Source organism: Saccopteryx leptura, chromosome 7 (genome assembly GCF_036850995.1).
Source record: "Saccopteryx leptura isolate mSacLep1 chromosome 7, mSacLep1_pri_phased_curated, whole genome shotgun sequence".
NCBI classification, from domain to species: domain Eukaryota; kingdom Metazoa; phylum Chordata; class Mammalia; order Chiroptera; family Emballonuridae; genus Saccopteryx; species Saccopteryx leptura.
The window spans coordinates 54,829,239-54,857,123 of record NC_089509.1 but is presented as its reverse complement, the minus strand read 5'-3'; the positions used below and the strand labels follow the sequence as shown (position 1 = coordinate 54,857,123).

Sequence of the window (27,885 nt, the reverse complement as noted above, 5' to 3'; positions counted from 1 at the left end):
TGGGTGACTGCAAGTGGTTCAGTAAGATGGAGAGGAACATGGGTCATGGGGAGATGGTCTCTTTTATAAAATACTATGAGGGCTGCCTGACCAGGTGGTGTGCAGTGGCTAGAATGTCAACCTGGGACATCACAGACCCAAATTTGAAACCCCGAGGTCACTGGCTTGAGCGCAGGCTCACCCAGCTTGAACGCAGGCTCATCAACTTGAGCACAGGGTTGCTAGTCTTAAGATGGGATCAAAACCATGACCCCATGGTTGCTGGCTCGAGCCCAAAGGTCGCTGGCTTGAACAAGGGGTCACTGGCTCAGCTGGAGCCCCCTCGTCAAGCAATCAATGAACAACTTAAATGCTTGCAACTATGAGTTGATGCTTCTCATCTCTCTCCCTTCCTGTTTGTCCTTGTCTGTCTGTTTCTCTTTCACACATTTAAAAAAATACTATGAGGGCTGAACTTTATACTGAAGGTGATGGGAGTCTTTGAAGAGTCTTAGATAGGGTCAAGGCTACAAATTGGAAGATGAGAGAGAGACAGAGATAGGGTCCTACCCAGCTCCCTAGTTGAGGCAACTTTGCTTGGAATAGTAAAAAAAGATCCTGTGAAGGGACACAGCTCTGAGCCAGGGTGCAAGACTTGAGGGTTGAGGGGTTTCCACTTCTGCCTTCACCCAGGCCTTCAGCCAGGTGCCTTTGCTCAGTGTACAAAATGCACAGCTGCAAGTCAGTGCCCTTAGACAAAAGAATGGGTTAAGAGATTTTTGCCAGAACAATGGCAGAGGCAATGAAATGAAAGGAAAGCTAAAAGATGTAAGAGGTGTTTAGAAGAGAGAAATATGATGACCTGGTCATAAGTTGAGATAGAAAAAGGGATCATGGTGGCTCCCAGGTACTGGGCTTGATTGGGCGGGCAGTGGTCCTAGTCACCATGGGAAAAAAAAATCTAGGAGTAGCAGCTTTGGAGAAAGCCTGATTGACTTTGTTTCAGATAAGCTGACTTTGTGGCTCCATGGGACGCTCAGGTGAAAATGTCCAAAACAGACTGTTGGGTATATGGTTTAAAGTACAGATAAGACATATTGTCTAATAAAATATATGTGGGAGTCATCAATACGCAAAAAAGGAGCTGACCCTCTGGGAGTTAAGATCAGCCAGGCTATGGAAAGAGTAGGAAAGGTGAGGATTTACCAAAGATTTTATTTTAATTATTTATTCTTTTTATTGATAACATCTGCAATGAATCATAGATGGAATAATGACCAACTACACTTCTTTGGGTTTTATTTTTTTGTCTTTTCTTTTCCCTTATTTCCTTATTTATTTCCTTATTTCCTCCCTCCCTCCCTCCCTCCCTCCCTCCCTCCCTCGCTCCCTTCCTTCCTTCCTTCCATTTTTGTTTTTCTGTCTAGAGCAGGGGTACTTGCCAGCTGAAGACCTGACCTTAAAAGTTTCCTTACAAAGAAACAATTGATTTTTCCCAACAAAGCCTGCTTAAACATTGCTGTGAAGGTGCAGGAAACCAAATAGTCATAAATAGTTTCTGGAAATGTGCCTTTGTCTTTTAAAATCCAATTTGTAATTGCATTAAAGTGACCCTGACGATGCTGGCATGAGGCATCTTAAGAGCTGCTGCGTGACTGGGTAAATCTGAGTCTCCTACAAAAAAAGGAGACTGAATCAACTAATTCGATCAAAGAAGCTAAGCATGACCACAAATTGCAGACTTTCCAGGAAAAATGATGTTTCAATAACGACTATACTTTTCTATCACCAGCAGTCAGAACAAATGCATGAAGGCAGCTGAGCTTGGAAATGAAACATTCTCTGAACTTGCAGCTTGACTTGTGACGCTGTCTCTGGTAGCCACGCACTAATACAAAACGGTTCTGCAGGGCCACATTCCAAATTCAGTCAAGACCTTGTTGTAATGTGGTTGTAATGGTAAGAAAATACACCCTTCACTATTTTTCATTTATTTATTCATTCAAGCTACAATATTCACTGAACATGTTTTATGTGGGAGGTATCCTTAATTCAAAGAAACCCCATACATTTCATAAAGTTGGCCACTGGATGTGCCTTTTTGATTTTCTATGTCATAACCCTTAGCAGAAATGCCTCCTATGTTTTCCAAGAGTACTGTTTTATTTGTCTATACTTTAAGTAGCAGGATAGTTTCTTTTAAAGAGTACCAGTGTTCCAGGTAGCCCTCTAATACAAGGGAAAAGTGTAATTGGCTCATATGTAGTAAATCCATTTATTTATAGGAAAAGAAGCCCAGAGCCCAACACTCATGCCTGGATAGTAGGTGGGAAGAAGCATATATATATATATATATATATATATATATATATTTTTTTTTTTTTTTTTTTTTTCCCTCCAATTCAGTCACATCTTCAAGGTTCCACTTCTAATTCTCAGCTTTTTATGGTTCGTATATCTAGGGAAATAATTACTGAATCCACAGAATGGGGACAGTAAAGGCAAGTCTAACAATTGTGACCATTTATCCTTTTGATATGGTTATTATGTCAACTCAGTTCAAATACCATAGGAAGAGGTCACTTCAGAATCACTTCCCATGGGCCTGACCAGGCGGTGGCGCAGTGGATAGAGCATCAGACTGGGATGCGGAAGGACCCAGGTTCGAGACCCCAGGATAGCCAGCTTGAGTGTGGGCTCACCTGGCTTGAGCAAAAAAGCTCACTAGCATGGACCCAAGGTCACTGGCTTGAGCGGGGGGTTACTCAGTCTGCTGAAGGCCCGCGGTCATGGCACATATGAGAAGGCAATCAATGGACAACTACGGTGTCGCAACGAAAAACTGATGATTGATACTTCTTGTCTCTCTCCATTCCTGTCTGTCTGTCCCTCTATCTGACTCTCTCTCTGTCCCTGTAAAAAAAAAAAAAAAGAATCACTTCCCATGGGAAGGAAATGAGCCAACCCTGGCAAGTGAAGTGACATATATCCTTTTTAGCTGACATGTAGGAATATCCTTTAAAAAGCCATAATGTGCTGCCTGACCTGTGGTGGCGCAGTGGATAAAGCATTGACCTGGAATGCTGAGGTTGCCGGTTCGAAACCCTGGGCTTGCCCAGTCAAGGCACATATGTATGGGAGTTGATGCTTCCTGCTCCTCCCCTTTCTTTCTCCCCCCATCCCCCTTCTCTAAAATGAATAAATAAAATCTTTTAATTAAAAAAAGCCTTAATGTGCCATATTCATAGTAATAGAGCTTATATCCCTCAAAAAATATGTAGTTCTGCCTGACCTGTGGTGGTGCAGTGGAATAAAGCATTGACCCAGAACACTGAGGTTGCTGGTTTGAAACCCTGCACTTGCCTAGTCAAGGCACATATGGGACTTGGTGCTTCCTGCTCCTCCCCCCTTCTCTCTGTCTCCTCTCTAAAATTTAAAAAAAAAATGTAGTTCTCCAAAACTACCAACTTTTTTTTTTTTTTTGGTGACAGAGACAGACAGAGAGAGGGACAGATAGGGACAAACCGACAGGAAGAGAGATGAGAAGCATCAATTCTTCGTTGCAGCACCTTAGTTGTTCATTGATTGCTTTCTCATATGTGCCTTGACCAGGGGGCTACAGTAGACCGAGTAACCCCTTGCTCAAGCCAGCGACCTTGGGCTCAAGCTGGTGAGCTATGCTCAAACTAGATGAGCCTGCGTTCAAGCCGGCGACCTCAGGGTCTCGAACCTGGGTCTTCTGCGTCCCAGTCCGATGCTCTATCCACTGCGCCACCGCCTGGTCAGGCCAAAAATACCAACTCTTAATGTGGATGAACATCTTTTAGGTTAACTGCAAGATTAAATAGCTGGGCAAAAGGAGGAGAGTTTAAAGCTCAAGTATGAGGAGACAGTACCAAGTGCACATTTATTAGGACTGAATGTAAAGAAAATCAAAAAGCATCTCGATTAAGGGGAAATTAATAGTTAGCTGTACAAGGTAAGCTTAATAAAATGCTCAGGAAGGTATTTATTGCATAAACTAATATCAAGGTTAATTTTTGGTCTGGGTAAAACACTAGATCCTCTTTTTGTATTTATGCTATGCAGCTTTTATCTGAGAGATGGGCACATAATTTTGTTAGCCAGTAGTATCTTTACATGTTCAAATTCTATCTTCTGTAAGGAAGTAAAACTATGAAAGCAGATATGTTTAGCTACCCAAGTGTTTCTCCTTCATTGGAGCTTTTTTGCTTCTCTGGAATATGTGGGTGAAGGGATTTGTACCTGAATAGGTCTGGGACAGATAGGAGCCCTAGAAAGCAATTTCAGTAGAGACACAGGTAAGAAAGAATGTTCTGATGCCATGTACAGTGGATATAGCTGTGACAGGGTGAAGATGCAGCGTGACATGGCAAGGCAGTTTTGGAGTAATGATTCCCCCAAATTTGTTCAGTCAGTTCATTGCTGAGTCTGATTGCCAGGCATAATTTATCACCTGCCTTCTTCTTTACAGCTTCCTACCAGGCACTAATTTTGAACGCGGGGACACCAAATAATCAAGGTCCAGATGACTGCACCCCAAATCACATGCATAATAATGTGTACAGATTCTCCTATCTGCAGGAGGGAAATGCTTTCTAACTCAGGCAATGGGTTGAATTTGTATAACAGTTAATTGGTCTTATTTTAAATAATTTCTTTTCAGACTAATCAAAGCAACTTGGCTATTAAGATAGAAGTGACTTCTAATTTAATTTAAATTTTTTTCTTTTTGACTTTCTTCATAAGAGCCCGGTTGAGCTCCCCTGTGTCTTTCTTTGGTCCTGACAAAGGGGATGTTCTCCTTTGTTCTTGACCTACTAGTGCAGGACGCAGTTGGCCCACTTGTCTTTGTTCTTACCTGCTGTGGTGCTGTGCACATGCAATCATTTACATTTGAAATGGGTTACCTTAAAAAGAATGAATGATCTAGTCTGAAGGTCCCTTTAGAGTTACTTACAACAGACCTGCCTAGGCATAAAAAAATGGCCTCTGTCTTTGTGGCTCGATTCAGTCCTTGGGCTCTCTAGTTTTAGGCAGAAATTTTTATAACTTCTTGACTGAGATAAGGGTGCTCTTTTCAGCACAGAGAACAGCTTGACACATGATCACATCTAGTGTTAAACGAAGATGACTTTTCTTCTTCCAATGAAAAAGAAAATGGTGACTTTTCTTCCATCCATTAGATGGATGGGTGATTAGAACAACTCTTCAAATCATTCATAGGACATTTACTGAAGAAGTCAAAAGGCCAGGCGTGAGAGCTCAGCATACAAAGGTGAGTAAGACACAGCCCACCCTCGCAGGGGAGACAGATACATCAACCAGTAATTGCCCTCAGTGTGAAGAGCACAACAATGGCATATAGATCAGGAAAAATAGTGGCCCCAGGAGGGGGTGAGCCTCAGCCTGAGGAATCAGAAGAGACCTAACTGAACTTTCCCAACAGAATTACCTCCTGCTGTTTCCTGATTTTTATGGTACCCAAGTGATAAATGTGCAACAGAGAAGAATCACTCTTCAAACCAATCTCTCAAGTACGAAAATATAGCACTGCATCTAGAAAGTAGGAGAGCTGGTAATCACTCCTCCAGTTATACCACTCGCTGCAACTAAAGAGGAAGAACTGCTTATTGCAAATGCACATTTTGTACCTTTGCTGGAGAATGGATGTGACCTGCTTGCAGAAATTCTCTCCGTTTTGAGAAAACTCCTTTAGGTTCTTGTATACTCGATTATACTGAAAAAGAACAGATGCACAGAAGAGTTATGGACACTTTTAAAGACAGATTCCTGTGAAGTCAGAATCTGCTGTAATGATGACTCACTGTAAATGACAGTGCAGCTGGAAAAATCACACTTTTTGGATGAGTTGGGGGTTTTTATTTGGACTTTTTGTTTTTGTTTTTTGTTTTTTTTTGTATTTTTTTTTTCTGAAGCTGGAAACAGGGAGAGACAGTCAGACAGACTCCCGCATGCGCCCGACCGGGATCCACCCGGCACGCCCACCAGGGGCGATGCTCTGCCCACCAGGGGGTGATGCTCTGCCCCTCCGGGTGTCGCTCTGCCGCGACCAGAGCCACTCTAGCACCTGGGGCAGAGGCCAAGGAGCCATCCCCAGCGCCCGGACCATCTTTGCTCCAATGGAGCCTTGGCTGCAGGAGGGGAAGAGAGAGACAGAGAGGAAGGAGGGGGGGGTGGAGAAGCAAATGGGCGCTTCTCCTATGTGCCCTGGCCGGGAATCGAACCCGGGTCCCCCGCACGCCAGGCCAACGCTCTACCGCTGAGCCAACCGGCCAGGGCCTGAACTTTTTTTTTTTAATTTTATTTAGAAAATCAACTTTAACAGGGTGATTTTAATCAATAAGAGTACATAGTTTTCAGATGAACATTTCTATAGCATTTGAACGATTGATTATGTTGTATACTCATCACCCAAAGTCAAATCATTTTTTGTCACCTTATATTTGTCCCTCTTTACACCTTTCTTCCTCCCCCACATTCCCTTCCCCCGGTGATCATTTCACTTTTATCTATGTCCATAAGTCTCAGTTTTATATTGCATCTATGTGTGAAATCATAGTCCTTTGCTTTTTCTGATTTACTTGTTTCACTCAGTATAATGTTCTCAAGGTCCATCCATGTTGTTGTAAATGTCACTATGTCATCATTTCTTATGGCTGAGTAGTATTCCATTGTATATATGTACACATCTTTATCCAATCCTCTATTGAGGAACACTTTGGTTGTTTCCATATCTTGGCCACTATGAATAATGCTGCGATAGGGGTGCATGTGTCTTTACATACCAATGTTTTTGAGTTCTGGGGGTAGATACCCAGTAGAGGGATTGCTGGATCATATGGTAATTCTAGTCTTAATTTTGGGAGAAACCACCATACTTTCTTCCATAATAGTAGTAGTAAATTGAATTCCCACAGCAGTGAATGAGGGTTCCTTTTTCTCCACAGCTTCTCCAACACTTGTTATTACCTGTCTTGTTGATAATAGCTAATCTAACTGGTTTGAGGTGTATCTCATTGTAGTTTTGATTTACATTTCTCTAATAGCTAATGAAGATGAGCATCTTTTCATATAACTGTTCGCCATTTGTATATCCTTTTGAAAGAAGTGTCTGTTCAGGTTCTACTCTCATTTTTTAATTGCATTCTTTACTTGTTTGTTGCTGAGCTTTGTGAGTTCTTTATAAATTTTGGATATTAAACCTTTTATTGGAGCTGTTTGCAAATATTATCTCCCATTTAGTTGGTTGTCTGTTTGTTTTGTTGTCAGTTTCTTTTGCTGTTTGGAAGCTTTTTAGTTTGATATAGTCCCATTCATTTATTTTTTGCCTTTACTTCCCTTGCCTTTGGGTCAAATTCATTAAATCTTCTCTATGGCCAAGGTTTGTGAGCTTACTATCTATGTTTTCTTCTATGTAATTTATAGTTTCAGGTCTTACATTTAGGTCTTTGAACCATTTTAAATTAATTTTTGTGCAGGGGTACAAACTGTAGTCAAGTTTCATTCTTTTGCATGTGGCTTTCCAATTTTCCCAGCACCATTTACTGAAGAGGCTTTCTTTTCTCCATTGTGTGTTTTTGACTCCTTTGTTGAAGATGATTTATCATTATATATGTGGTTTTATTTCTGGGCTCTAAACTCTGTTCCAATGTTCTGTATGTCTGTTTTTCTGCCAATACCATGTTTTGATTATTGTGGCTCTATAGTATAATTTGAAGTCAGGTAGTGTGATACCACTGGCTTCATTCTTTTTCCTCAAGGTTGCTTTTGCTATTCAGGGCTTTTTATAATTCCATACAAACTTGGTAATTATTTTTTCCATTTCTCTAAAAAATGACATTGGGATTTTGATGTGGATTGCATTAAATTTGTATATTGCTCGGAATAATATAGCCATTTTAACTATGTTGATTCTTCCAATCCATGAACATGGAATATTTTTTCATTTCATTGTGTCTTTTTCAATTTCTTTCAATAATGTTTTATAGTTTTCAACATATATAGGTCCTTCATATCCTTTGTTAAGTTTATTTCTAGGTACTTTATTTTTTTGTTGTTTTAATTGTAAAAGGACCTTTGTTTAAGTTCATTTTCCAAAGTTTCATTGCTGGCATATAGAAAATCAGTGGGCTTTTATATATTGATTTTGTATCCTACAACTTTATTGGTTTATTGTTTCTAATAGTATTTTGGTGGAGTCTTTGAGGTTTTCTATATATAGGATCATGTCATCTGCAAAAAGTGATACTTTTACTTCTTCTTTCCTGATAGAGATGCCTTTTATTTTTTTCTCTTGCTTGATCACTCTGGTTAGAACTTCCAGAACTATGTTGAATAAGAGTGGAGAGAGTGGGTAGCCTTGTCTCGTTCCTGATTTTAGAGCAAAAGCCTTCATTTTTTCACCATTTAGTATGATATAGCTGATGGCTTGTCATATATGATCTTTATTATGTTGTGGTACTTTCTTTCTATTCTGATTTTATTGAGTGTTTTAAACATAAAGCCATGTTGTATCTTACCAAATGCCTTTTCTACATCCACTGATAAGATCATATGGTTTTTGTCTTTGTTTTGTTGATGTGGTGTATTACATAGATTGATTTCTGTATGTTGAACCATCCTTGTGCTGCTGGAATGAATCCCTCTTGATTGTGATGTCTTTTTTTAAATGTGTTGTTGTATTTGATTTACTAGTATTTTTGCATCTCTATTCATTAAAGATATTGGTGTGTGTGCGTGTGCGTGTGCGTGTGCGTGTGCGTGTGCGTGTGTGTGTGTGTGTGTGTGTGTGTGTGTGTTTTGTCCTTGCCAGTTTTTGGTATAAGGGTTATGTTGGCTTCACAGGGAATATTGCTTCTTCTTCTATTTTTTGAAAGACTTTGAGAAGGATAGGTACCAAATCTTCTTTGAATGTTTGGTAGAATTCACTACTGTAACCATCTGGCACTGGACTTTTGCTTTGGGTAGGTTTTTTGATAGTTCTTTCTATTTCCTCCATGCTTATAGGTCTATTTAGGTTTTCCACTTCTTCATGGCTCAGTCTAGGAAGATTGTATAGTTCTAAGAATTTATCCATTTACTCTAGGTTGTTGAATTTGGTCGCAAATAATGTTTCATAATATTCTACTATGATCTTTTGTATATATATCTATGATGTCTGTGGTAATTTCTCTTCTTTCATTTTGGATTTTGTTTATATGAGTTCTTCCTCTTTCTTCCTTAGTTAGTCTAGCCCGTGGCTTGTTGATTTTATTGATCTTTTCAAAGAATCAGCTCTTTCTTATATTAATTTTTTATAGATTTTTTTCTCTATTTTATTTAGGTTTGCTTTAATTTTTACTATTTCTTTTCTTCTGCTGACTGTCAGTTACCTTTGTTTTTCTTTTTCTAGTTCCTTAAGGTATTATGTTACATTGTTTACTTGGGATCTTTCTTGTTTCTTGACATTAGCCTGTATTGATATAAACTTCCCTTTTATTATGGCTTTAGCTGCATCCCAGAAATTTTGATATGTTATGCTGTCATTTTCATTTGTTTATATGTATTTTTTTTATCTCTGCTTTTATTTCTTCTTGGACCCAGTCATTTTTTAGAAGTATGTTGTTTAATTTCCACATTTTTGTGGGTTTCTTTACTTCCTTTTTACAGGTGAATTCTAATCTCAAAGCCTTATAATCAGAAAATATACTTGATATAATTTCAATCTTCTTGAATTTGTTGATGTTAGTTTTGTGGCCCAACATATGGTCTATCCTTGATAATGATCCATCCATGTACATTGGAGAAGAATGTATAACCTGATGGTTTGGAATGAAATGTCCTATAAATGTCTGTTATGTTCGTTTGGTGTATAATAGCATTTAAAGCTGATATTTCTTTATTGATTTGATGTTTGAATGATCCATCAATGATGTGTTGAAATTTCCAAGAATGATTGTGTTTTTGTCTGCTTTGATTTTTAGATCAGTTAGTAGATGTCTTCTATATTTTGGTGCTCCCTGGTTCGGTGCATATATATTAAGAAGTGTTATATCTTCTTGATACAATGTTCCCTTTATCATTATGAAATGTCCATCTTTATCTATGGTTACCTTTGTTGTCTTGAAGTCAGCAGTGTCAGATTGAGTATGGCTACACCTGCTTTTTTAGGAATATTATTTGCTCGGAGAATCGTTTTTCAACCTTTCACTTTGAATCTACTTTTGTCCTTGAAGGCTCGATGTATCTCTTGAACGCAGTTTATGGTGTGGTGTTGCTTTTGATTCAATCTGCTATTCTATGCCTCTTTATTGGTGAGTTCAGTCCACTTACATTTAGAGTAATTATTGACACTTGAGGATTTCCTATAGCCACTTTATATTTTGTTATTTGGTAGCTCTATCTTGTTTGGTTCTTTGTTGCGACACCTTAGTTGTTCACTGATTGCTTTCTCATATGTGCCTTGACCGTGGGGCTACAGCAGACTGAGTAACCCCTTGCTCAAGCCAGTGACCTTGGGTCCAAGCTGGTGAGACTTGCTCAAACCAGATGAGCCTGCACTCAAGCTGGCGACCTTGGGGTCTTGAACCTGGGTCTTCCGCATCCCAGTCCAATGCTTTATCCACTACGCCACCGCCTGGTCAATCTTGTTTGGTTCTTATCATTTTTGTTTCTGTCAGTTGTTTTTGTTTGGTGGTATTCCATACTTCTTTCCCCTATTTCTTCTTTTTTAAGCTGTGTGTTTCAGTAGTGGCTTTTCATGGGTGGTTACCATTAGGTTAAGAAAAAACTCTTCATATGTACAAGAGTCCTCTGTCATTTGAGTGCTTCTGCGCTCCACCCTCTTTTGCTATTGCAGATATTTATCCTCTCCGCTCTTATGTTATTGTTCTCACAGATTATCTTTGTTTTTAATTGTGACCTAGTTGGAGCTTTTACTTGTAGTTTTGATTTGTTTTGGTTTTTGTGTCTGGTCAGATAACCCCCATGAGCATTTCCTTCAGTGGGGGTTTTCTGGTGATAAATTCCCTCACCTTCTGTATGTCTGTAAAAGTTTTAATTTCTCCTTCATATTTGAAGAATAACTTTGATGGATATAGTATTCCTGGCTGGTAATTCCTCTTTTTCAGTGCTTTGAAAGTTTGGGTCTACTTTATATTGGCTTGTAGAGTTTCTGCTAAGAGTCTGATGATAACTTAATAGGCTTTCCTTTGTATGTTATGGTCTTATTTTCTCTAGCTGCCATAAGGACTCTTTCTTTGTCATTGAATTTTCACAATTTTATTATAATGTGCCTTGGGGTAGGTCTGTTTGGGTTACAGTAACTTGGCATTCTGTTTGCTTCCTGAATTCAAGGCTTTAACTCTTTCCATAGGTTTGGGAAATTCTTATTAATTGTTTGAATAGGCTCTTCATTCCCTTCTCCCTCTCTTCTTCTTTTGATATACCCATTATTCCTATATTGCTCTTTCTGATAGAGTCAGACAATTCTTGTAAAGCTCTCTGTTTTTCAAGTTTATGAGTCTTTTTCTTCTTCTCTCTGAAGCATCTCTAGTTGCTTGTCTTTGATGTCACTGATTCTTTCTTCTATCTATCTGACTTGTGCTATTAGCTAAACTTGCTACCTCAGTCTTCAATTCATATACTGAGTTCTTCATCTCTGTTTTTAAATTTTCTACCTCCTTGGTGAGGTATTAATTTTGTTCACTAATTTGTTTTCTGAGTTTAAGTTGCCTATTGGGGTCTTCTTGCATCTCGTGGAATATTTTCAGAACTTCAATTTTGAATTCTCTATCATTTAACTCCAAGGTTTCTAAATGATTGAGATTTTTTTCTGGAGATATTTTATATTTTTCCTGAATTACATCTGTGTCTTGTGTAGCCATGGTATTTTATTTCTTCTTCCATGATGGTATTTCAGGATGGTATTGTTAAAAACCCTAACAACAACAACTATAAAATATTGAAAAGTTTAAAAATATACAAAAAAATATTTAAAATTTAACAATTATGACAAGTAAAGAAGAAAATTTACAGGAGAGAAGATTAAAAGCAAAGAAAAAATCAAAAATGAAACACCCACAAAAAAATAAGAATAAAAAATTTTAAAAATGAAATTCAATAGCCTGACCAGGCAGTGGCGCAGTAGATAGAGCGTCGGACTGGGATGCAGAGGACCCAGGTTCGAGACTCTGAGGTCGCCAGCTTGAGCACAGGCTCATCAGGTTTGAGAAAGGTTCACCAGCTGGAGCCCAAGGTCACTGGCTTGAGCAAGGGGTCACTTGGTCTGCTGCCGCCCCCAGGTCAAGGCACATATGAGAAATCAATCAATGGACAACTAAGGAACCACAACAAAGAATTGATGTTTTTCATCTCTCTCTCTTCCTGTCTGTCTGTCCCTATCTGTCCCTCTTTCTGATTCTGTCTATGCCACAAAAAAAAAAAAATGAAATTCAGTAATAAAGAGAAAAGGAAATGAGAAGAAAAAAAGAAAAAAGGCGGGAATAAAAGGGAAAATAAATTTTGGTTTTGAAAGCGTTCTTCCTGTAGGTGTTATTGTATTGCAACTTTTAGCTTTGTGAAGTTCCTGGCTGTCTGCTGAGATGTTGCTGTCCCAGTGATGTGGGTGGGGCCAGTCACACTGGTGTGTGGGGTGTGTTGTAAAGGTTTTATGGCTCTAACAATGGTAATCTCAGGCTTCTAGGTGCTCCTTCTCACATCTCAACAGACCTGGGGACCAGGTACAGAGCACCACTGTTCCTCAAGGGAGGGAGTAGCTCTGGAGAGCTAGCTGTGGGGTTTGTCTCTGTCACTCTCCATACAGTGAGGGGAGGGAGAAGGGATCTGAGAGGCTATAGGCTGCACTTTAGCTTTCTCTGTCTCAGTCAGGTGCGGGTTGCAGGCAGACTGCAGAAACAGTGGCCGTGACCCGGCGCTCTGGCTGCTTTGGTTTTATCTCCCCCCCCCCCCGCCCTTCTTTTTTAATGCTTCTCCCAGCAGAAGGAAATCCAGTCATTCTAAGGTTCCTTCTCTATACCCCTCAGACAAAATCCAGAGAGCCCAAACTTCCCTTCTCCCCATAATCCAGCAGAGAAAAATAAACCCAGTCACTCCAAGTTTGTCTCCTCTCCTCTCCAAAGCCCACTGCAAGCGCATTTTATCTCCCATCCCCCTTTTCACCTTGTCTCAATTTTAGTCCATTTGGTGTATGGCTCTTTCAGGCACATCTATGAACTAAGCTCGGGTTTCTTTGCTGTATTATAGTTGTTCGATTTGTTGAAATTTCAAGGGAAGAGATCAGGAGTATCTCTCACACTGCCATTACTCTGACTCTATCTGTTAATTTTTGGATGAGTTTTTAAAATAAAGATTAAGTCTCTTTTGCTTATATATGAAATATCCTGAAAACTTTTCAAAAAATAAAGCTTGTCTATATCTAGACCAAATGCAAACAAGTCAACAGCAGGGTATACTTGGAGCCTCACTTCCTATTGCCCTACTGTTCACAGGAAGTCTATTCTGAAATACACTGAGTTTCTCCCATGTATTCCAAAATCATATTTCTAGGTCTCATGACAAACCCTGAACCATTTAAAGTGAGTGTTTCTTGGCTGAGATATAAAAATGTAAATGTTAATAACTTACTAATAAAAAATTTGTTTTAATCTCCTTTATATCTCATTTGACTATAGTAATAAGAATGTTATAATTTATGAGTTGAGCATTTTGATTGAACCAAACTTTTATAAATTTATTTATATTTGAATATAGCCTTTGGACACACGAAATTCTGATTGAAAGTTTTTGTCATTTGATTTTGAACCCCACAATGTCATTCTGAAAATTGTATTAGTTGAGTTACCTCAGTGACACTAGATTTTAAGTGCCCAAATGGAGAGGATAAATGCCAGCTGATTCTGCCGCTTTCCTGACACAGAGTAGCTGAATTAGGAATGGAATAGTTTCAAACACATTTGCTCACAGTTTCCATCTGGGGCATGCAGTAGCCGATAGCATTTTTCAGAATGAGATTCTACATAAGAGTAGGCAAATTCTGTGTCGACTGAGTGCCATGCTGAGACTGCTCATGGATGAGCCAGACTCTTCCAGCACTCAACCATTTGCAGCATGCAGCTGAGTGGTGTGCTGAGAAGGAAAAGGAGAAGAAAATGCACATTTATTGAGCACCTACTATGTAACAGGTACATTCACATATATGAACTCACACAGCCAGGGCAACCTTTCAGTTGGCACAGCAGCACCTGGTGTCTGGGCTGGCAGAGTAGCAGAGGACATAGGACCACAGAGGAGAAGAAAACCTAAAAAATCCATGGCAGTACAAACCATAGCAAATAGTTTCATTGAAACTGCCTGGGACACAAGGACAGTGGTCAGGGAGCAAAGATCTTTATTGTTCACTCCTAAAGCAAAGTTTGCATAGTCATATGCTTGCAAACACCAGTCAGGCATCTGAATGAGTGAGGGACATGGTGGGGACAGTGAGCTTGGAGAGGCAGCTGCCACACTGCTTTGGCTCAGGATGGCCAGAGCTTTCAATTGGTCCAAAAAAGCTGAAATAAGGATTGGCATCTGAAAAATGATTTTAAAAAAACTGTAGCAAACATTTCACAAATTTTAAAACTCTTTGCAGAGTAAGCAAAACATACCTGTGCTGAGGTCCAGGTACAGCCTCTCTCATAAACAAATAATTCTCCTCTGGGAGTCATGAGAGTAAAATCGCTATTTGGCAACCAAGCTTCCACATTGTTATTTCATAAAAATAACTTGTCATCAATGAGTTATAGGATACTAAATGCCTCCCTTCCTTCGTGTACAATGGGAAAATTTTATTGAGCATTTTAAAATTGTTTGGCTTTTTTGCTTACTCCTCTGTCAGCTAAACATTTTCACTAAATTCTCCTAAGCCTTTTATTTTCTCCCCATAACAACAAATAAGATCCCAAAAAACATACCTAGGTATTATGAGAAGAGAATAGATAAATGTTTAGCAGGGCACATGCCCCTGGAATAAGGCAGTTTCTCAGCCGTTTTCACCCTTGGGTATAGTCATGTAACTATAGTCATGCTTCCCAAGGAGGCAAGGGCAAATGTTTTGTTTGGGGTTTCAGTGAACTTTCTTTCATTTCTTTCCTGACACTTAAACTTAGGAATGATGGCTGAACCATAAGGTGGTCCTGATGCCATGTGCTAAGATCTTAGAGCAAAAAGAGAAAAAGAACGTGGGTCCCTGGAGGCCACTGCACAGGCCCTCAACTCTCTTCCTTTGGACTTCTTTTATGTGTGAGGGAACAATGGTACTTTGTTGGGTTTTTTAAGCCACTTGTTTTAGGTTCTTAACACATGCAGCTGAACATATTTCTAACTCATACACAGTCTTTTAACTTTTGAAATTATAAAACATTTTTATATTTCAGAAAATAACAACATAATATAACTACCTAAGGTATAGAGAATTATTAACAATTTGCTTCTGCTCTCTCTTTAGACAACTCTTTTTTCCTTTTTTTGATATCTCTGGCTATACTTGGGCATTTATTATTCTATACAAACACATCTAATTACAATTTTATAAAAAGTTCCTATTGATATATATAATATATATATCATTTGGGGAAAATTTACTGTTTTAGGGTATTTAGACTTCCCATTCAAGGACATAGAGGACATAGTAAGTCTTGTCTTTTTATTTGTTCCAAATCTTCCTTTATGTTCAATAAAATTTTATGATTTTTCGGACTTCAAATAGACTCTATAGGTAAGGAGATCACAAAACACTGGAAGAAGCCTATAACTAATACAGAGAATAATGGGTAGGCAGAGAAGAATAAGTCATATGCTTCAACAAGATAAGTCCTCAGAAAAAGTCCTGGACAAATCAGAAGTAATCAAATTACCAGATGCAGAGTATAAAATAATGATTGTTATGATGCTTAAGGATCTGAAAGCTACAATGGATGGACTTAATAAACACCTCAATAAAAAAAATTGTAAGCATCAAAAAAAAACCCCACGAAAATCATAAAGAAGAAGCAGACAGAAATGACAAACAATATCAGAAATGAAGTCTACACTAGAAGGAATGATAAGCAGGCTGGATGAAGCAGAGGATCGAATCAGCAACTTAGAGGACAAGATAAGCAAAAACATGGAAGCAGAAAACCTAAAAGAAAAGAGTATCAAAAAGTCCAAGGAAACTCAAGAGAGCTAGCTCTGTGACATGAAGAGAAACAATATCCACATAATAGGGGGATGAGAGAAGTTCTTTGAAGAAATTATAGATGAAAATTTTCATAAATTGATGCAGGAAAGAGACACACAAGTTAAAGAAGCAGAGAGAACCCTGTTAAAAAAGAACCCAAAAGGACCCACACCAAGACATATCATAATCAAAATACCAGAGCTAAGGGATAAAGAAAGAATATTAACAGCTGTAAGAGAAAAACAGTCAATCACCTACAAGGGAACACCCATAAGGATGACATCCAACTTCTCAACAGAAACACTTGAAGCCAAAAGGGATTGGCAAGAAATATTCAAAGTAATGCATAACAAGAATCTACAAAGAAGACTTCTTTATCCAGAAAGACTATTGTTTAAAATAGAAAGAGAAATAAAAAGCTTCTCAGACAAAAAAAACCTCAAGGAATTCATCACAACCAAACCAATGCTGCAAGAAATGTTAAGGGGCCTACCATAGTACAAAGTGGGAAAAAATTATATATATATATATATTAAAAGAGAAATATAGATTTAAAGAAAAAAATGGCAATAAACAACTACATATCAATAATAACCTTAAAAGGAAATGGATAAAATGCTCCAATCAAAAGACAGGGTAGCTGAATAGATAAAAAAAAAAAACAGGACCTGTACATATGCTGTCTACAGGAGACCCACATCAAAACAAAAGATACACATAAACTTAAAGTAAAAGGATGGAAAAAATATTTCATGCAAATGGAAATGAAAAAAAAGCTGATTAGCAATACTTATATCTGACAAAATAGACTTTAAAACAAAGACTATAGTAAGGGATAAAGAAGGTCAGTACATAATGATAAAGGGAGCAATCCAACAGGAAAAAATAACCATTATAAATATCTATGCATCTAATATAGGAGCACCTAAATATATAAAGCAGTTTTTTTTTAAACAGACAGAGAGAGACTCAGGGAGAGGGATAGATAGAGACAGACAGACAGGAACAAAGAGAGATGGGAAGCATCAATCATCAGTTTTTCGTTGCGACACCGTAGTTGTTCACTGTTTGCTTTCTCATATGTGCCTTGACCACGGGCCTTCAGCAGACCGAGTAACTCCTTGCTCAAGCCAGCGACCTTGGGTCCAAGCTGGTGAGCTTTCTGCTCAAGCCAGATGAGCGCGCGCTCAAGCTGATGACCTCAGGTTCTCGAACCTGGGTCTTCCGCATCCCAGTCCAATGCTTTAGTCACTGCACCACGACCTGGTCAGGCTATAAAGCAGATTTTGATGGACATAAAGGGAGACAGCAAAAGCAATACTATAATAATAGGAGATTTCAATACTCTGCTAACATCAATGGATAGATCCTCAAGAAAGAAAATTAACAAGGAAACAGCACAATTAAGGGACACATTAGATCAGGAGTAGTCAATCTTTTTATACCTACCACCCCCTTTTATATATCTGTTAGTAGTAAAATTTTATAACTGCCCACCAGGTCCACAGTAATGGTGATTTATTTTATTTTTTTTATTTATTCATTTTTAGAGAGGACAGAGAGAGGGAGGGAGAGATACAGAGAGAGAGAGAGAAGGGGGAGGAGCTGGAAGCATCAACTCCCATATGTGCCTTGACCAGGCAAGCCCAGGGTTTTGAACCGGCGACCTCAGCATTTCCAGGTCGACGCTTTATCCACTGCGCCACCACAGGTCAGGCCAGTAATGGTGATTTATAAAGCAGAGTTATGCAAGTTAAAGCATATAATAATAATTACTTACCAAGTACTTTATGTCAAATTTTTGCTAAGTTTGGCAGAATAAATCTTTATAAAACAACTTACTATAGTTAAATTCTTTTTATTTATACTTTGGTTGCTCCCACTAGTGGATGGTAGGGACCAGGTTCACTACCACTGCACTAGATTAACTGGATTTAAGCTATCTTCAGAACCTTTCACCCTAATGCAGCAGAATATACATTCTTTTCAAGTGCACATGGTACATTCTCTAGGATAGACCACATATTAGGGCATAAAATGAGTCTCAACAAATTTAAGAAGATGGAAACCATATCAAGCATCTTCTCTGACCACAATGGCATAAAACTAGAAATCAACTACAATCAGAAAAATGAAAAACACTCAAACACTTGGAAACTAAACAGTATGTTATTAAACAATGAATGGGTCAACATGAGATCAAGGAAGAAATAAAAAATGTCCTTGAAACAAATAAAAATGAGCATATAGCCTGACCTGTGGTGGCACAGTGGATAAAGCGTCGACCTGGAAATGATGAGGTTGCTGGTTTGAAACCCTGGGCTTGCCTGGTCAAGGCATATATGGGAGTTGATGCTTCCTGCTCCTCCCCCCTTCTCTCTCTCCTCTCTCTCTCTTCCCCTCTCTCTCTCCTTTCTAAAATGAATAAATAAATAAATAAATAAGTTTTTTAAAAATGAGCATACAACAACTCAAAATCTGTGGGACACAGCAAAAGCAGTCCTAGAGGGAAGTTTATAGCATTACAGGCATACCTTAATGTTGGGCAGATAAAATATATTATGTTCACTTTATTAAACATGGTGCTGCCCATGAAGAAGCCCGTCGCCCAGGTGATATTAGTTGCCCTTCTTCTTGAGATGGGTGTGATTATATTAATGTGTGCTGGGGGCGGGCTGTGAGCAAGCAGAATCCTTGTAGCCTAGGACTTGGTTTTAAGACTAAGCCTTTCACACCCTTTTTGATGTGGGGTGGTGCAATCCCATCATGCCTCAGATAAGTGACTTTGTTTTTTATTTTATTTATTTATTTATTTTTTGTATTTTTCTGAAGTTGGAAACGGGGAGGCAGTCAGACAGACTCCCGCATGCGCCCGACCGGGATCCATCGGGCATGCCCAACCAGAGCCATTCTAGCACCTGAGGCAGAGGCCATAGAGCCATCCTCAGTGCCCAGGCCAACCTTGCTCCAATGGAGCCTTGGCTGCGGGAGGGGAAGAGAGAGACAGAGAGGAAGGAGAGGGGGAGGGGTGGAGAAGCAGATGGGCGCTTCTCCTGTGTGCCCTGGCCAGGAATCAAACCCAGGACTCCTGCACGCCAGGCCGACACTCTACCACTGAGCAAACCGGCCAAGGCAGATAAGTGACTTTGTATTAGAGACTTCCCTATTTTGTATATTGGATTAAAGGTTTTGATTTCTACACTATAAAGTGGGGCAGACCAGGAGCTTGCTCTCTCTCGGTTCCTAAGATTACCATTAGAAGAGAGAGCAGAGAGGAGAGCAGAGAGAGGCCACATGGAGGAGGCCAGGAGAAGCAGTCAAGATGTCAGAGTGTTGAAGGAGAAGCCACTTTGTGCAGAGTTTGTGCAGAGAGAAGATGGGGAACAAAGGTGAATAAGGCTGGTGAGGTAGAAACCTTTGATTCTAGGAAACTCAGATAAAGTCAGTAGCTTTGTGAGCACTAAATGAGTGTGTTTTGGAGCCCACTGTGTTTTTATTTTCCCACTGTGTGCAAGCTAGGATTAAAGATGATGGCCCACCACTTTTTGGCTCCATTGTTTCATTACCATCTGTTCAAATCCAATGCAAACCTGCATGGGCCAGGCGGCTGTGTGGGTCGCTGCGGATACTGGCTTTACATTTAAGAAGCTAGAAAAAGCTCAAATAAATAACTTAATCTTACAACTAAAAGAACTAGAAAAAGAACAGCAAGTAAAGCTAGAGGAAGTAGAAGAAAGGAAATAATAAAGATCAGAGCAGAAATAAATACAATAGAGACTAAAAAACCAATACAGAGAATCAATGAAACCAAGAGCTGGTTCTTTGAAAAAGTAAACAAGATCAATGAACCCTTAGCCAGATTCACCAAGAACAAAAGAGAAAGGACTCAAATAAATAAAATTAGAAATGAAGGTGGAGAAGTAACAACAAACACAGCAGAAATACAAAGGATTGTAAGAAAATACTATGAAGAACTGTATGCCAAAAAATTAGACAACCTAGGTGAAATGGACAAATTCCTTGAAAAATATAATATTTCAAAAATCAATTTGGAAGAATCAGAAAACCTAAATAGACCAATTACAACAAATTAGATCGAAACAGTTATCAAAAAAAATCCCAACAAACAAAAGCCCCGGGCCAGAAGAATTCACAGGTGAATTCTACCAAACATTCAAAGAAGAACTAACTTCTATCCTTCTCAAACTATTTCAAAAAATTCAAGAGGAAGGAAGACTTCCAAGCTTCTTTTATGAGGTGAGCAAAATCCTGATTCCAAAAGCAGGCAAAGACAACACAAAGAAAAAAAACTATAGGCCAATATCCCTGATGAATTTAGATGCTAAAATTCTCAACAAAATATTAGCAAACTGGATCTAGCAATATATGAAAACAATCATACATTATGATCAAGTGGGATTTATTTTGGGGAGGCAAGGCTGGTACAATATTTGCAAATCAATCAATGTGATTCATCACATAAACAAAAGGAAGGACAAAAATCACATGATTATATCAGTAGATGCAGAGAAAGCATTTGATAAAATCCAGCACCCATTTATGATTAAAATTTCAGCAAAGTGGGATACAGGGAACATACCTCAACATGATAAAGGTCATCTGTGGCAGGCCCACAGCCAACATCATACTCAATGGGCAAAAGTTAAAAGCAATCTCCTTAAGATCAGAAATAAGGCTGGGGTGCCCCCTTTCACCACTCTTATTTAACATGGTCCTGGAAGTCCTAGCCACAGCTATCAGACAAGAAGAAGAAATAAAAGGCATCCAAATTAGAAAAGAAGTAAAATTATCATTATTTGCTGATGATATGATACTGTACATAAAAAACCCAAAATTTGCAGTAAAAAAACTACTGGACCTGATAAATGAATTCAGCAAGGTGTCATGATATAAAATTAATACTCAGAAATCAGAGGCATTTTTATACACTAACAATGATCTGTCTGAAAGAGAAATTAAGAAAACAATTCCCTTCACTATTGCAACAACAACAGATATCTAGGAGTAAATTTAACTAAGGAGGTTAAAGACTTGTACTCAGAAAATTATAAAGCATTGATAAAAGAAATCAGGGAAGATACAAACAAGTGGAAGTATATACTGTGTTCATGACTAGGAAGAATAAACATCAATTTATAAATTCAATGCAATTCCTATTAAAATACCAAAGATATACTTCAAAGATATAGAACAAATATTCCAAAAATTCTTATGGAATCAAAAAAGAACATGAATAGCCTCAGAAATCTTGAAAAAGAAGAATAAAGTGGGTGGTATCACAGTTCCAGATGTCAAGTTATACTACAAGCCCATTGTACTCAATACAGCTTGGTACTGACATAAGAACAGGCATATAGATCAATGGAACAGAACAGAGAACCCAGAAATAAACCTGCACCTTTATGAACAATTGATATTTGACAAGGGTAGTAATAGCATACAATGGAGTAAAGACAGTCTCTTTAATAAATGGTGTTGGGAAAATTGTACAGCTACCTGCAAAAAAATGAAACTAGACCACCAACTTACACCATTCACAAAATATATTTGCTGATTTATCTCCACGTGCAAGTGAAATAAAGGACAGCATAAAACAAATGGGACTATATCAAACTAAAAAGCTTTTGCACAGCTAAAGACAATATGAACAAAATAAAAAGGCAAACCACACATTGGGAGAACATATTCGACAATACGTATGATAAAGGGTTAATAACCAAAATTTATAAAGAACTTGTAAAACTCAACACCAGAAAGATAAACAGTTCAATAAAAAAAATGGGCAAAAGAAATGAATAGACACTTCTCCAAAGAGGACATACAGGTGGCCAATAGGCATATTAAAAAATGCTCAACATCACTAATCATTAGAGAAATGCAAATTAAAACCACAATAAAATATCACCTCATACCAGTCAGAATGGTGCTTGTCAACAAAACAACACGAAATAAGTGCTGCTGAGGATGTGGAGAAAAGGATGTGCCCACCTGCACTGCCAGTGGGAATACAGACTGGTACAGCCACTGTGGAAAACAGTATGGAGATTCTCAAAAAATTAAAAATCAAACTGCCTTTTGACCCAGCCATCGTAATTTTGGGAATATATCCCAAGAACACCACATCAACAATTCAAAAGGAGAAATGCACCCCCATGTATATGGCAGCATCATTTACAATAGCCAAGATCTGGAAACAGTCCAAGTGCCCCTCGGTGGACAAGTGGATTAAAAAGCAGTGGTACATATATACAATGGAATACTATGGGGCCATGAAAAAGGAAATGTTAATTTTTTGCAACAACATAGATAGACCTGGAAACTATTAGGTTAAGTGAAATAAGCCAGGCAGAAAAAGAGAAATATTATATGACCTCAGTTATCTGAGAAATCTGAAGAACAATATGAACTGAGAAGTGGAATAGAGACAGAGGTGGGATCAAATGATCCAGAAGGATCCAGAAGGAAAGCAGACAGAGGGAAAGGGGATGATAGGCTGATAGGATGGGATGAGAGCAGAAAAGCAAATCCTGGAGGGAAGGGGGGTGGGTATTACAAGGAGGGGGACAGGGGGGGATTTACTGGGGAACACAGGGGAGGGGAGGATGTATTTAGGGGTACACTAGAATTTATGTAAACACAATAAATTAATAAAAACACAATCAATGGACAATTAAAAATATTTTTATGATTTTCTTTATAGGTCCTTTAGATTTCTTATTCAATTAGATATATTGCATAGTATTAAGTTGTGCTTCTTCTTTTTTTTTTTAATATCATATCCTATCTCCTTTCATCTCCAGCAATGCAGAAACAAAGACCCAACAAAAACACCAGAGGCTCCAGGTGCAAGAGAAGGATTTTCATGCATGCTTAGGAAGTGAGTTGTTCTGCTCTCCAGAACAACTGGGGCTGGGGCTGGGAAATGCCAAAGCAAAGGTAGTGGAGCAAATTGAAGCATTCGGAGTGGGAGCAAGAAATAGATCCTCCTGTCAGGAGAATCAGGAAGGAAGGAAGGAAAGAACTCTGAGATGAGCTGTCCTAGAGGATGGTCTCTTCCAACCCACTATCACCTGAGGACAGTATGCATTTCACAGTCCTGGGATGACTGGAGGGGACCTCAGACACACTGTGTGAGAATGGGGGTGTGACAAGAAACCTCGCCCCTAATAAGTTATGAACAGAACCAGTTGAGAATGTTTCTACGTGCTAGGCTGAGGGACTGCTGCATAGCCCAAATTTATCTAGCCATCTAGACTTTCCAAAAGTCTGGCTCCAAGAGGCCAGGCAGCCCTGAAAGTTTATAAACCAGTGATTTAAAACTCAATTGCCTTTAGAGGAAGTGGGGAGCAAAAGGGAGAGTTCCTGTCTTTTCCAAAGATATTCAAATACAAGTTTTTAAAGGAAGAGGCTGGTCAAATAAAGCACATCTTAATGGCTTCCACTGACTCTGAAGCTGCCAGTTTTATAGTTTGGAAGATGATTTCCTGTTATTTAATAGACTAGTACTTCCTAAATTTTTCACATCATGACACACCTAGAAAATAATATTTGTATCAGATTGTGTAATAAACAAATAAATTTGTTCCAGGTAGAGGCAACTGACCCATGAGCTCCACACTACCCACCAGCCACACCCTGCCAATTCAAGGGCTGGGGGGGGTTGTGCCTCACATATACCTATAACCCATTCCCCAGTCTCCGCGGTGCCCGGCATACACAAGTCTGGAAGCTCTTCAATAAATTACTTGTTAATTTAGTGATCAGATAAGAGCAGGATGTTCAGCTTATAATAGCAATGAAAAGAATCTTTATCTTTGACCCTATACACACTGTCCTGGGCATTCCAACACACCCTTATCTACACTGAGATAAAGGTGGCATCAGTAAACAGAGGAGTTCCTAAAAATACTTCCATTATTTTAGCAAAACTCCTTATTTAGAAATAATGATTCTGTGCCTTTCATTACAAACCATCTACTAAGAGTTGAAGAGAAAAAGCAGACTTGCATAAACATCAAAGCAGAACCCATATAGTCCAGTGTGTGTGTGTGTTTAACCAGAAAATATTGGAAGATATCTGCTTGAGGAGATGAAAGCTCTTGACCTTGGTCTGGCTGTCCCTCTCCTTTCCCACCTCTTGCCCACCCCACTCTCATCCATCAGAAAAGCCTCTGAAGGGTTTCCATAGTGCACAGTGTGGAAACCACCACAGTCCATCCCCTTATTTTACAATTAAGGTCCAAAGAGCTAAAGAAAAACAAACCCATTAGTAAAGGACAGAATTGTGATTAGAAATGTTAGGTAAGGAAATCAATTAGAGAATCCATCAGAAAAAAATATATTCTAAATGGTTAGTCAGTGTAGTTATGTTGTAAAGTGCCAAAAGCTACCAAATTAATATTAATATTTTCAGAAATTTAACATTCTATTAGTTTGGGCTAGGCATGTAGAAAGATTTTGTAAGTGTGATTTCTATGCTTGTGTGATTAGCATCAAAACTAAGATGGCCAATGGCATTGTGTTGTAAATGCAGAAGAGAAAGGAGACTTGGATTCTCTGACCTTCCCCCATACCTATGGGAGGAGGGGTAAATAGCTAGCCAGATACAGGAAGAAAAGATTAAATTAAAATCTTTTCTTATACTAATGAACCATTTGCAGGCATTTGTTCCCATGGAAACCACCCCTCCCCTCCTGAAAGCATGTAATTAATGTATGTATCTCTAAACAAAAGGTATAAACTTATGCTGTGATGTCAGGTTTTCTCCCCTCCCATGTATAATTAGGAGTATATAAGCAGCCCCTGAACTGTTTTTGGAGGCTGCACAATTTGGGTCTGTTGCCCTGTCAGCCATATGCGGCCAGCATATTGAATAAATTTCCTCCTTTAATTAAACTTTTCAAAAACTTATTTGGACTATGTGCCTCTACAAACACCTGCAGGTTTGTGGATTTAGCTACCTTACAACATTTGGTGCCCAACGTGGGGCCTACAGTGTTTCGCATCACGGTAGAGGCACCCTGAATCGGACAGACTCTCCAGGGGGCTGCCCAGTCCCACTTGAGTCTTGAGAAGAGGCGCCACCTGAGACTTTTCAGGGCTCCCAGTCTTCCTGTGGGGTCCAGACCGTTCCTTGGTAGACACCTTCCGGTTCCAAAATTCAACAATTTGGATAATTCGGCAGAGAAATCAAGGAGGTAAATAAGACAACTCTCTTTGCTGTATGTTCTGGCTTTCCTCTGAATACTTGCTTTCGCTTTTTGTCTGAGATTAGTACTGGTCAAATTTGTTTGGTACTAGAATGTAGGTAATTTGGGAGGCTTTGCTAATTTGTGACTCCGGGGATGTGGAACCCCGATAGTGTAAGTAGAGCCTTCAAAGCTGCTTTGCTGATGAAAGTAAAGCCAGCTTTCTGACATAACTGAGTTGAATCTAGTCCCGTTTGGACTCTCCAAAGACTGAGACATTGGTAGAAAATCCTTTGATCTTAATTAGGATTCTCTGGGGTACATTTAGTTATGCTCTGGAAGGACAATTAGTAGGAGCTGAAAGTGACCAGGTCCATCAGCTTCTATTGCAATTGTGTGCTTGCACATTTATATATTTCTCAAGAAAAATAATTAAAGGGAACTGAGTAGGGACCCCGAACTTCCAGAGACAGCTAATTGTGTTCTGCTCTCAGAGAAACCTGAGTAAAGACACCTTTTTATTTATCAAAATCTCATTCTTCTTTGTTCTCTGTTCGGCAGATAAAATATATTATGCTCATTTTCTTAAAGATGGTGCTGCCCACATGGAAGCTCGTCGCCCAGGTGATATTAATGTGTGTTAGGGGTGGGCTGTGGGCAAGCAGGATCCTTGTGTTAAGCCTAATCTGGAGGGACTTGAAACATTGAAGACACGAACAAAATCCGTCGATTCCACACCAAAGCTTTATTGTCTAGCTTGGCCAAGCGGCGGCAACTCCGACAGAAATCTGAGGGAGAGCGCGCCAGCCCTTTGTTCTACTTAGTTTTTATAGTTTTGCAAGTGAAAAATATAGAAGCAAAAATTGCAATTAGGTGCCCTTTACCACTATTGGTTATAGTCATATGCCCTTTAACATGATAGGACCATGTTCAATTTGCAAGCTATACATCATTTTGGAGAAAACAAAATTTACAAGTCAACACAATGATAGAAAGATGTCTCTTCACATATTAAGAGACATTCCTATATTTTCTAATGTTTATCCGCCATCTCTTTGTCCAGAGTCACACACATTAACTATATGCATTTATATAGGAGAGGTAGTTTCCGTGGGGACAAATGCCCGCAAATGGCTCATTAATATAAGAAAAGGTTTATTTTGGCTTTTCTCTTCCTGCACCCCTTCACCCCTTTCCCCACAGGTGTGGTGGAATGTCAGAGAATCCATGTTTTCCTTCCCTTTGCATTTATAATACAATGCGAAGGGCCATCTTGGTTTTATGCCAATCACACAGTACAGAGATTATTCACAAAATTTCTCTGCACACCTTAACCCAAATTAATAAAATGTTCTTTAAGCCTCTTAAAATATTAATATCGATTCTGTAGCTTTTGGTACTTTACAACACCTGTGGGTGAGGTGGCGCAGTGGTTCCTCAGGGCTCCTCACTTGTAGCCTGGGGCTTGGTTTTAGGACTAAGCTTTTCCCACCCTTTTTGATGTGGTATAGACTCTGTATCAGAGACTTCCTTATTTTGTATATTGGATTAAAGGTTTTGATTTCTGCACAATAAAGTGGGGCAGACCGGGAGCTTGCTCTCTCAGTTCCTGAGATTAGCATTAGAGGAGAGAGCAGAGAGGCCATGTGGAGGAGGCCAGAAGAAGCAGCCAAGATGGTGGAGTGCTGAGAAGCCAGTTTGTGCAAAGTTTGTGCAGAGAGAAGGAAGGAGATGGGGAACAGAGGTGAATAAGTCTGGTGAGCTAGAAACCTTCGATTCTAGGAAACTCGGATAAGTCAGTACCTTTGTGAGCACTGAATGAGTGAGTTTTGGAGCCCAGTGTGTGTTTTTCTTTGCCCGCCGGGTGTAAGCTGGGATTAAAGATGATGGCCCATCAGCTTTTGGCTCCATTGTTTCTTTACCGACTATCCGAATCCAATGCGAACCCGATGGGCCAGGCAGCTGTGATGGTGACAGTGGATACTGGCATTACATTCTCCTTCCTTCTGTCTAAAATACCTGGGTTTAAAGTTTAAAATCCCTACAAAACATGGCCCGAGTACACCTGAGAGACCATGAGGGAAGCCCTTCTGTTGGGCGGATAAAATGTATTATGCTCACTTTGTTAAAGATAACACGAGGAGGCAGTGGCCCAGGTGATATTAATGTGTGTTGGAGATCGTTGTAACCTGGGGCTTGGTTTTGGGATTAAGCCTTTCCCACCCTTTTTGATGTAGGGCGGTACAATCCTATCATGCCTCAGAGAAGTGACTTTGTATTAGAGACTTCCCTATTATGTATATTGGATTAAGGGTTTGGATTTCTACACTATAAAATGGGAACGGAGCGGGAGTTTGGCTCTTGGTTCCTGAGGTTAGCATGAGAGAGCGGAGAGAGTAGAGCCAGCAGCTAAAGGAGGCCACGTGGAGGAGGCCAGGAGAAGCAGCCAAGATG

General features: G+C 39.2%; 1 protein-coding gene across 1 annotated transcript in view; it reads right to left on the bottom strand.

Annotated features, from left to right (window-relative positions):
• The window catches only part of NOSTRIN (nitric oxide synthase trafficking), a 100,261-nt gene that overhangs the window by 51,988 nt on the left and 20,388 nt on the right, over positions 1 to 27,885 (bottom strand). The window contains exon 2 of the mRNA XM_066346495.1: positions 5,655 to 5,740. Coding sequence (XP_066202592.1) covers positions 5,655 to 5,740 — 86 coding nt within the window. The remainder of the gene's footprint in view (positions 1 to 5,654; positions 5,741 to 27,885) is intronic.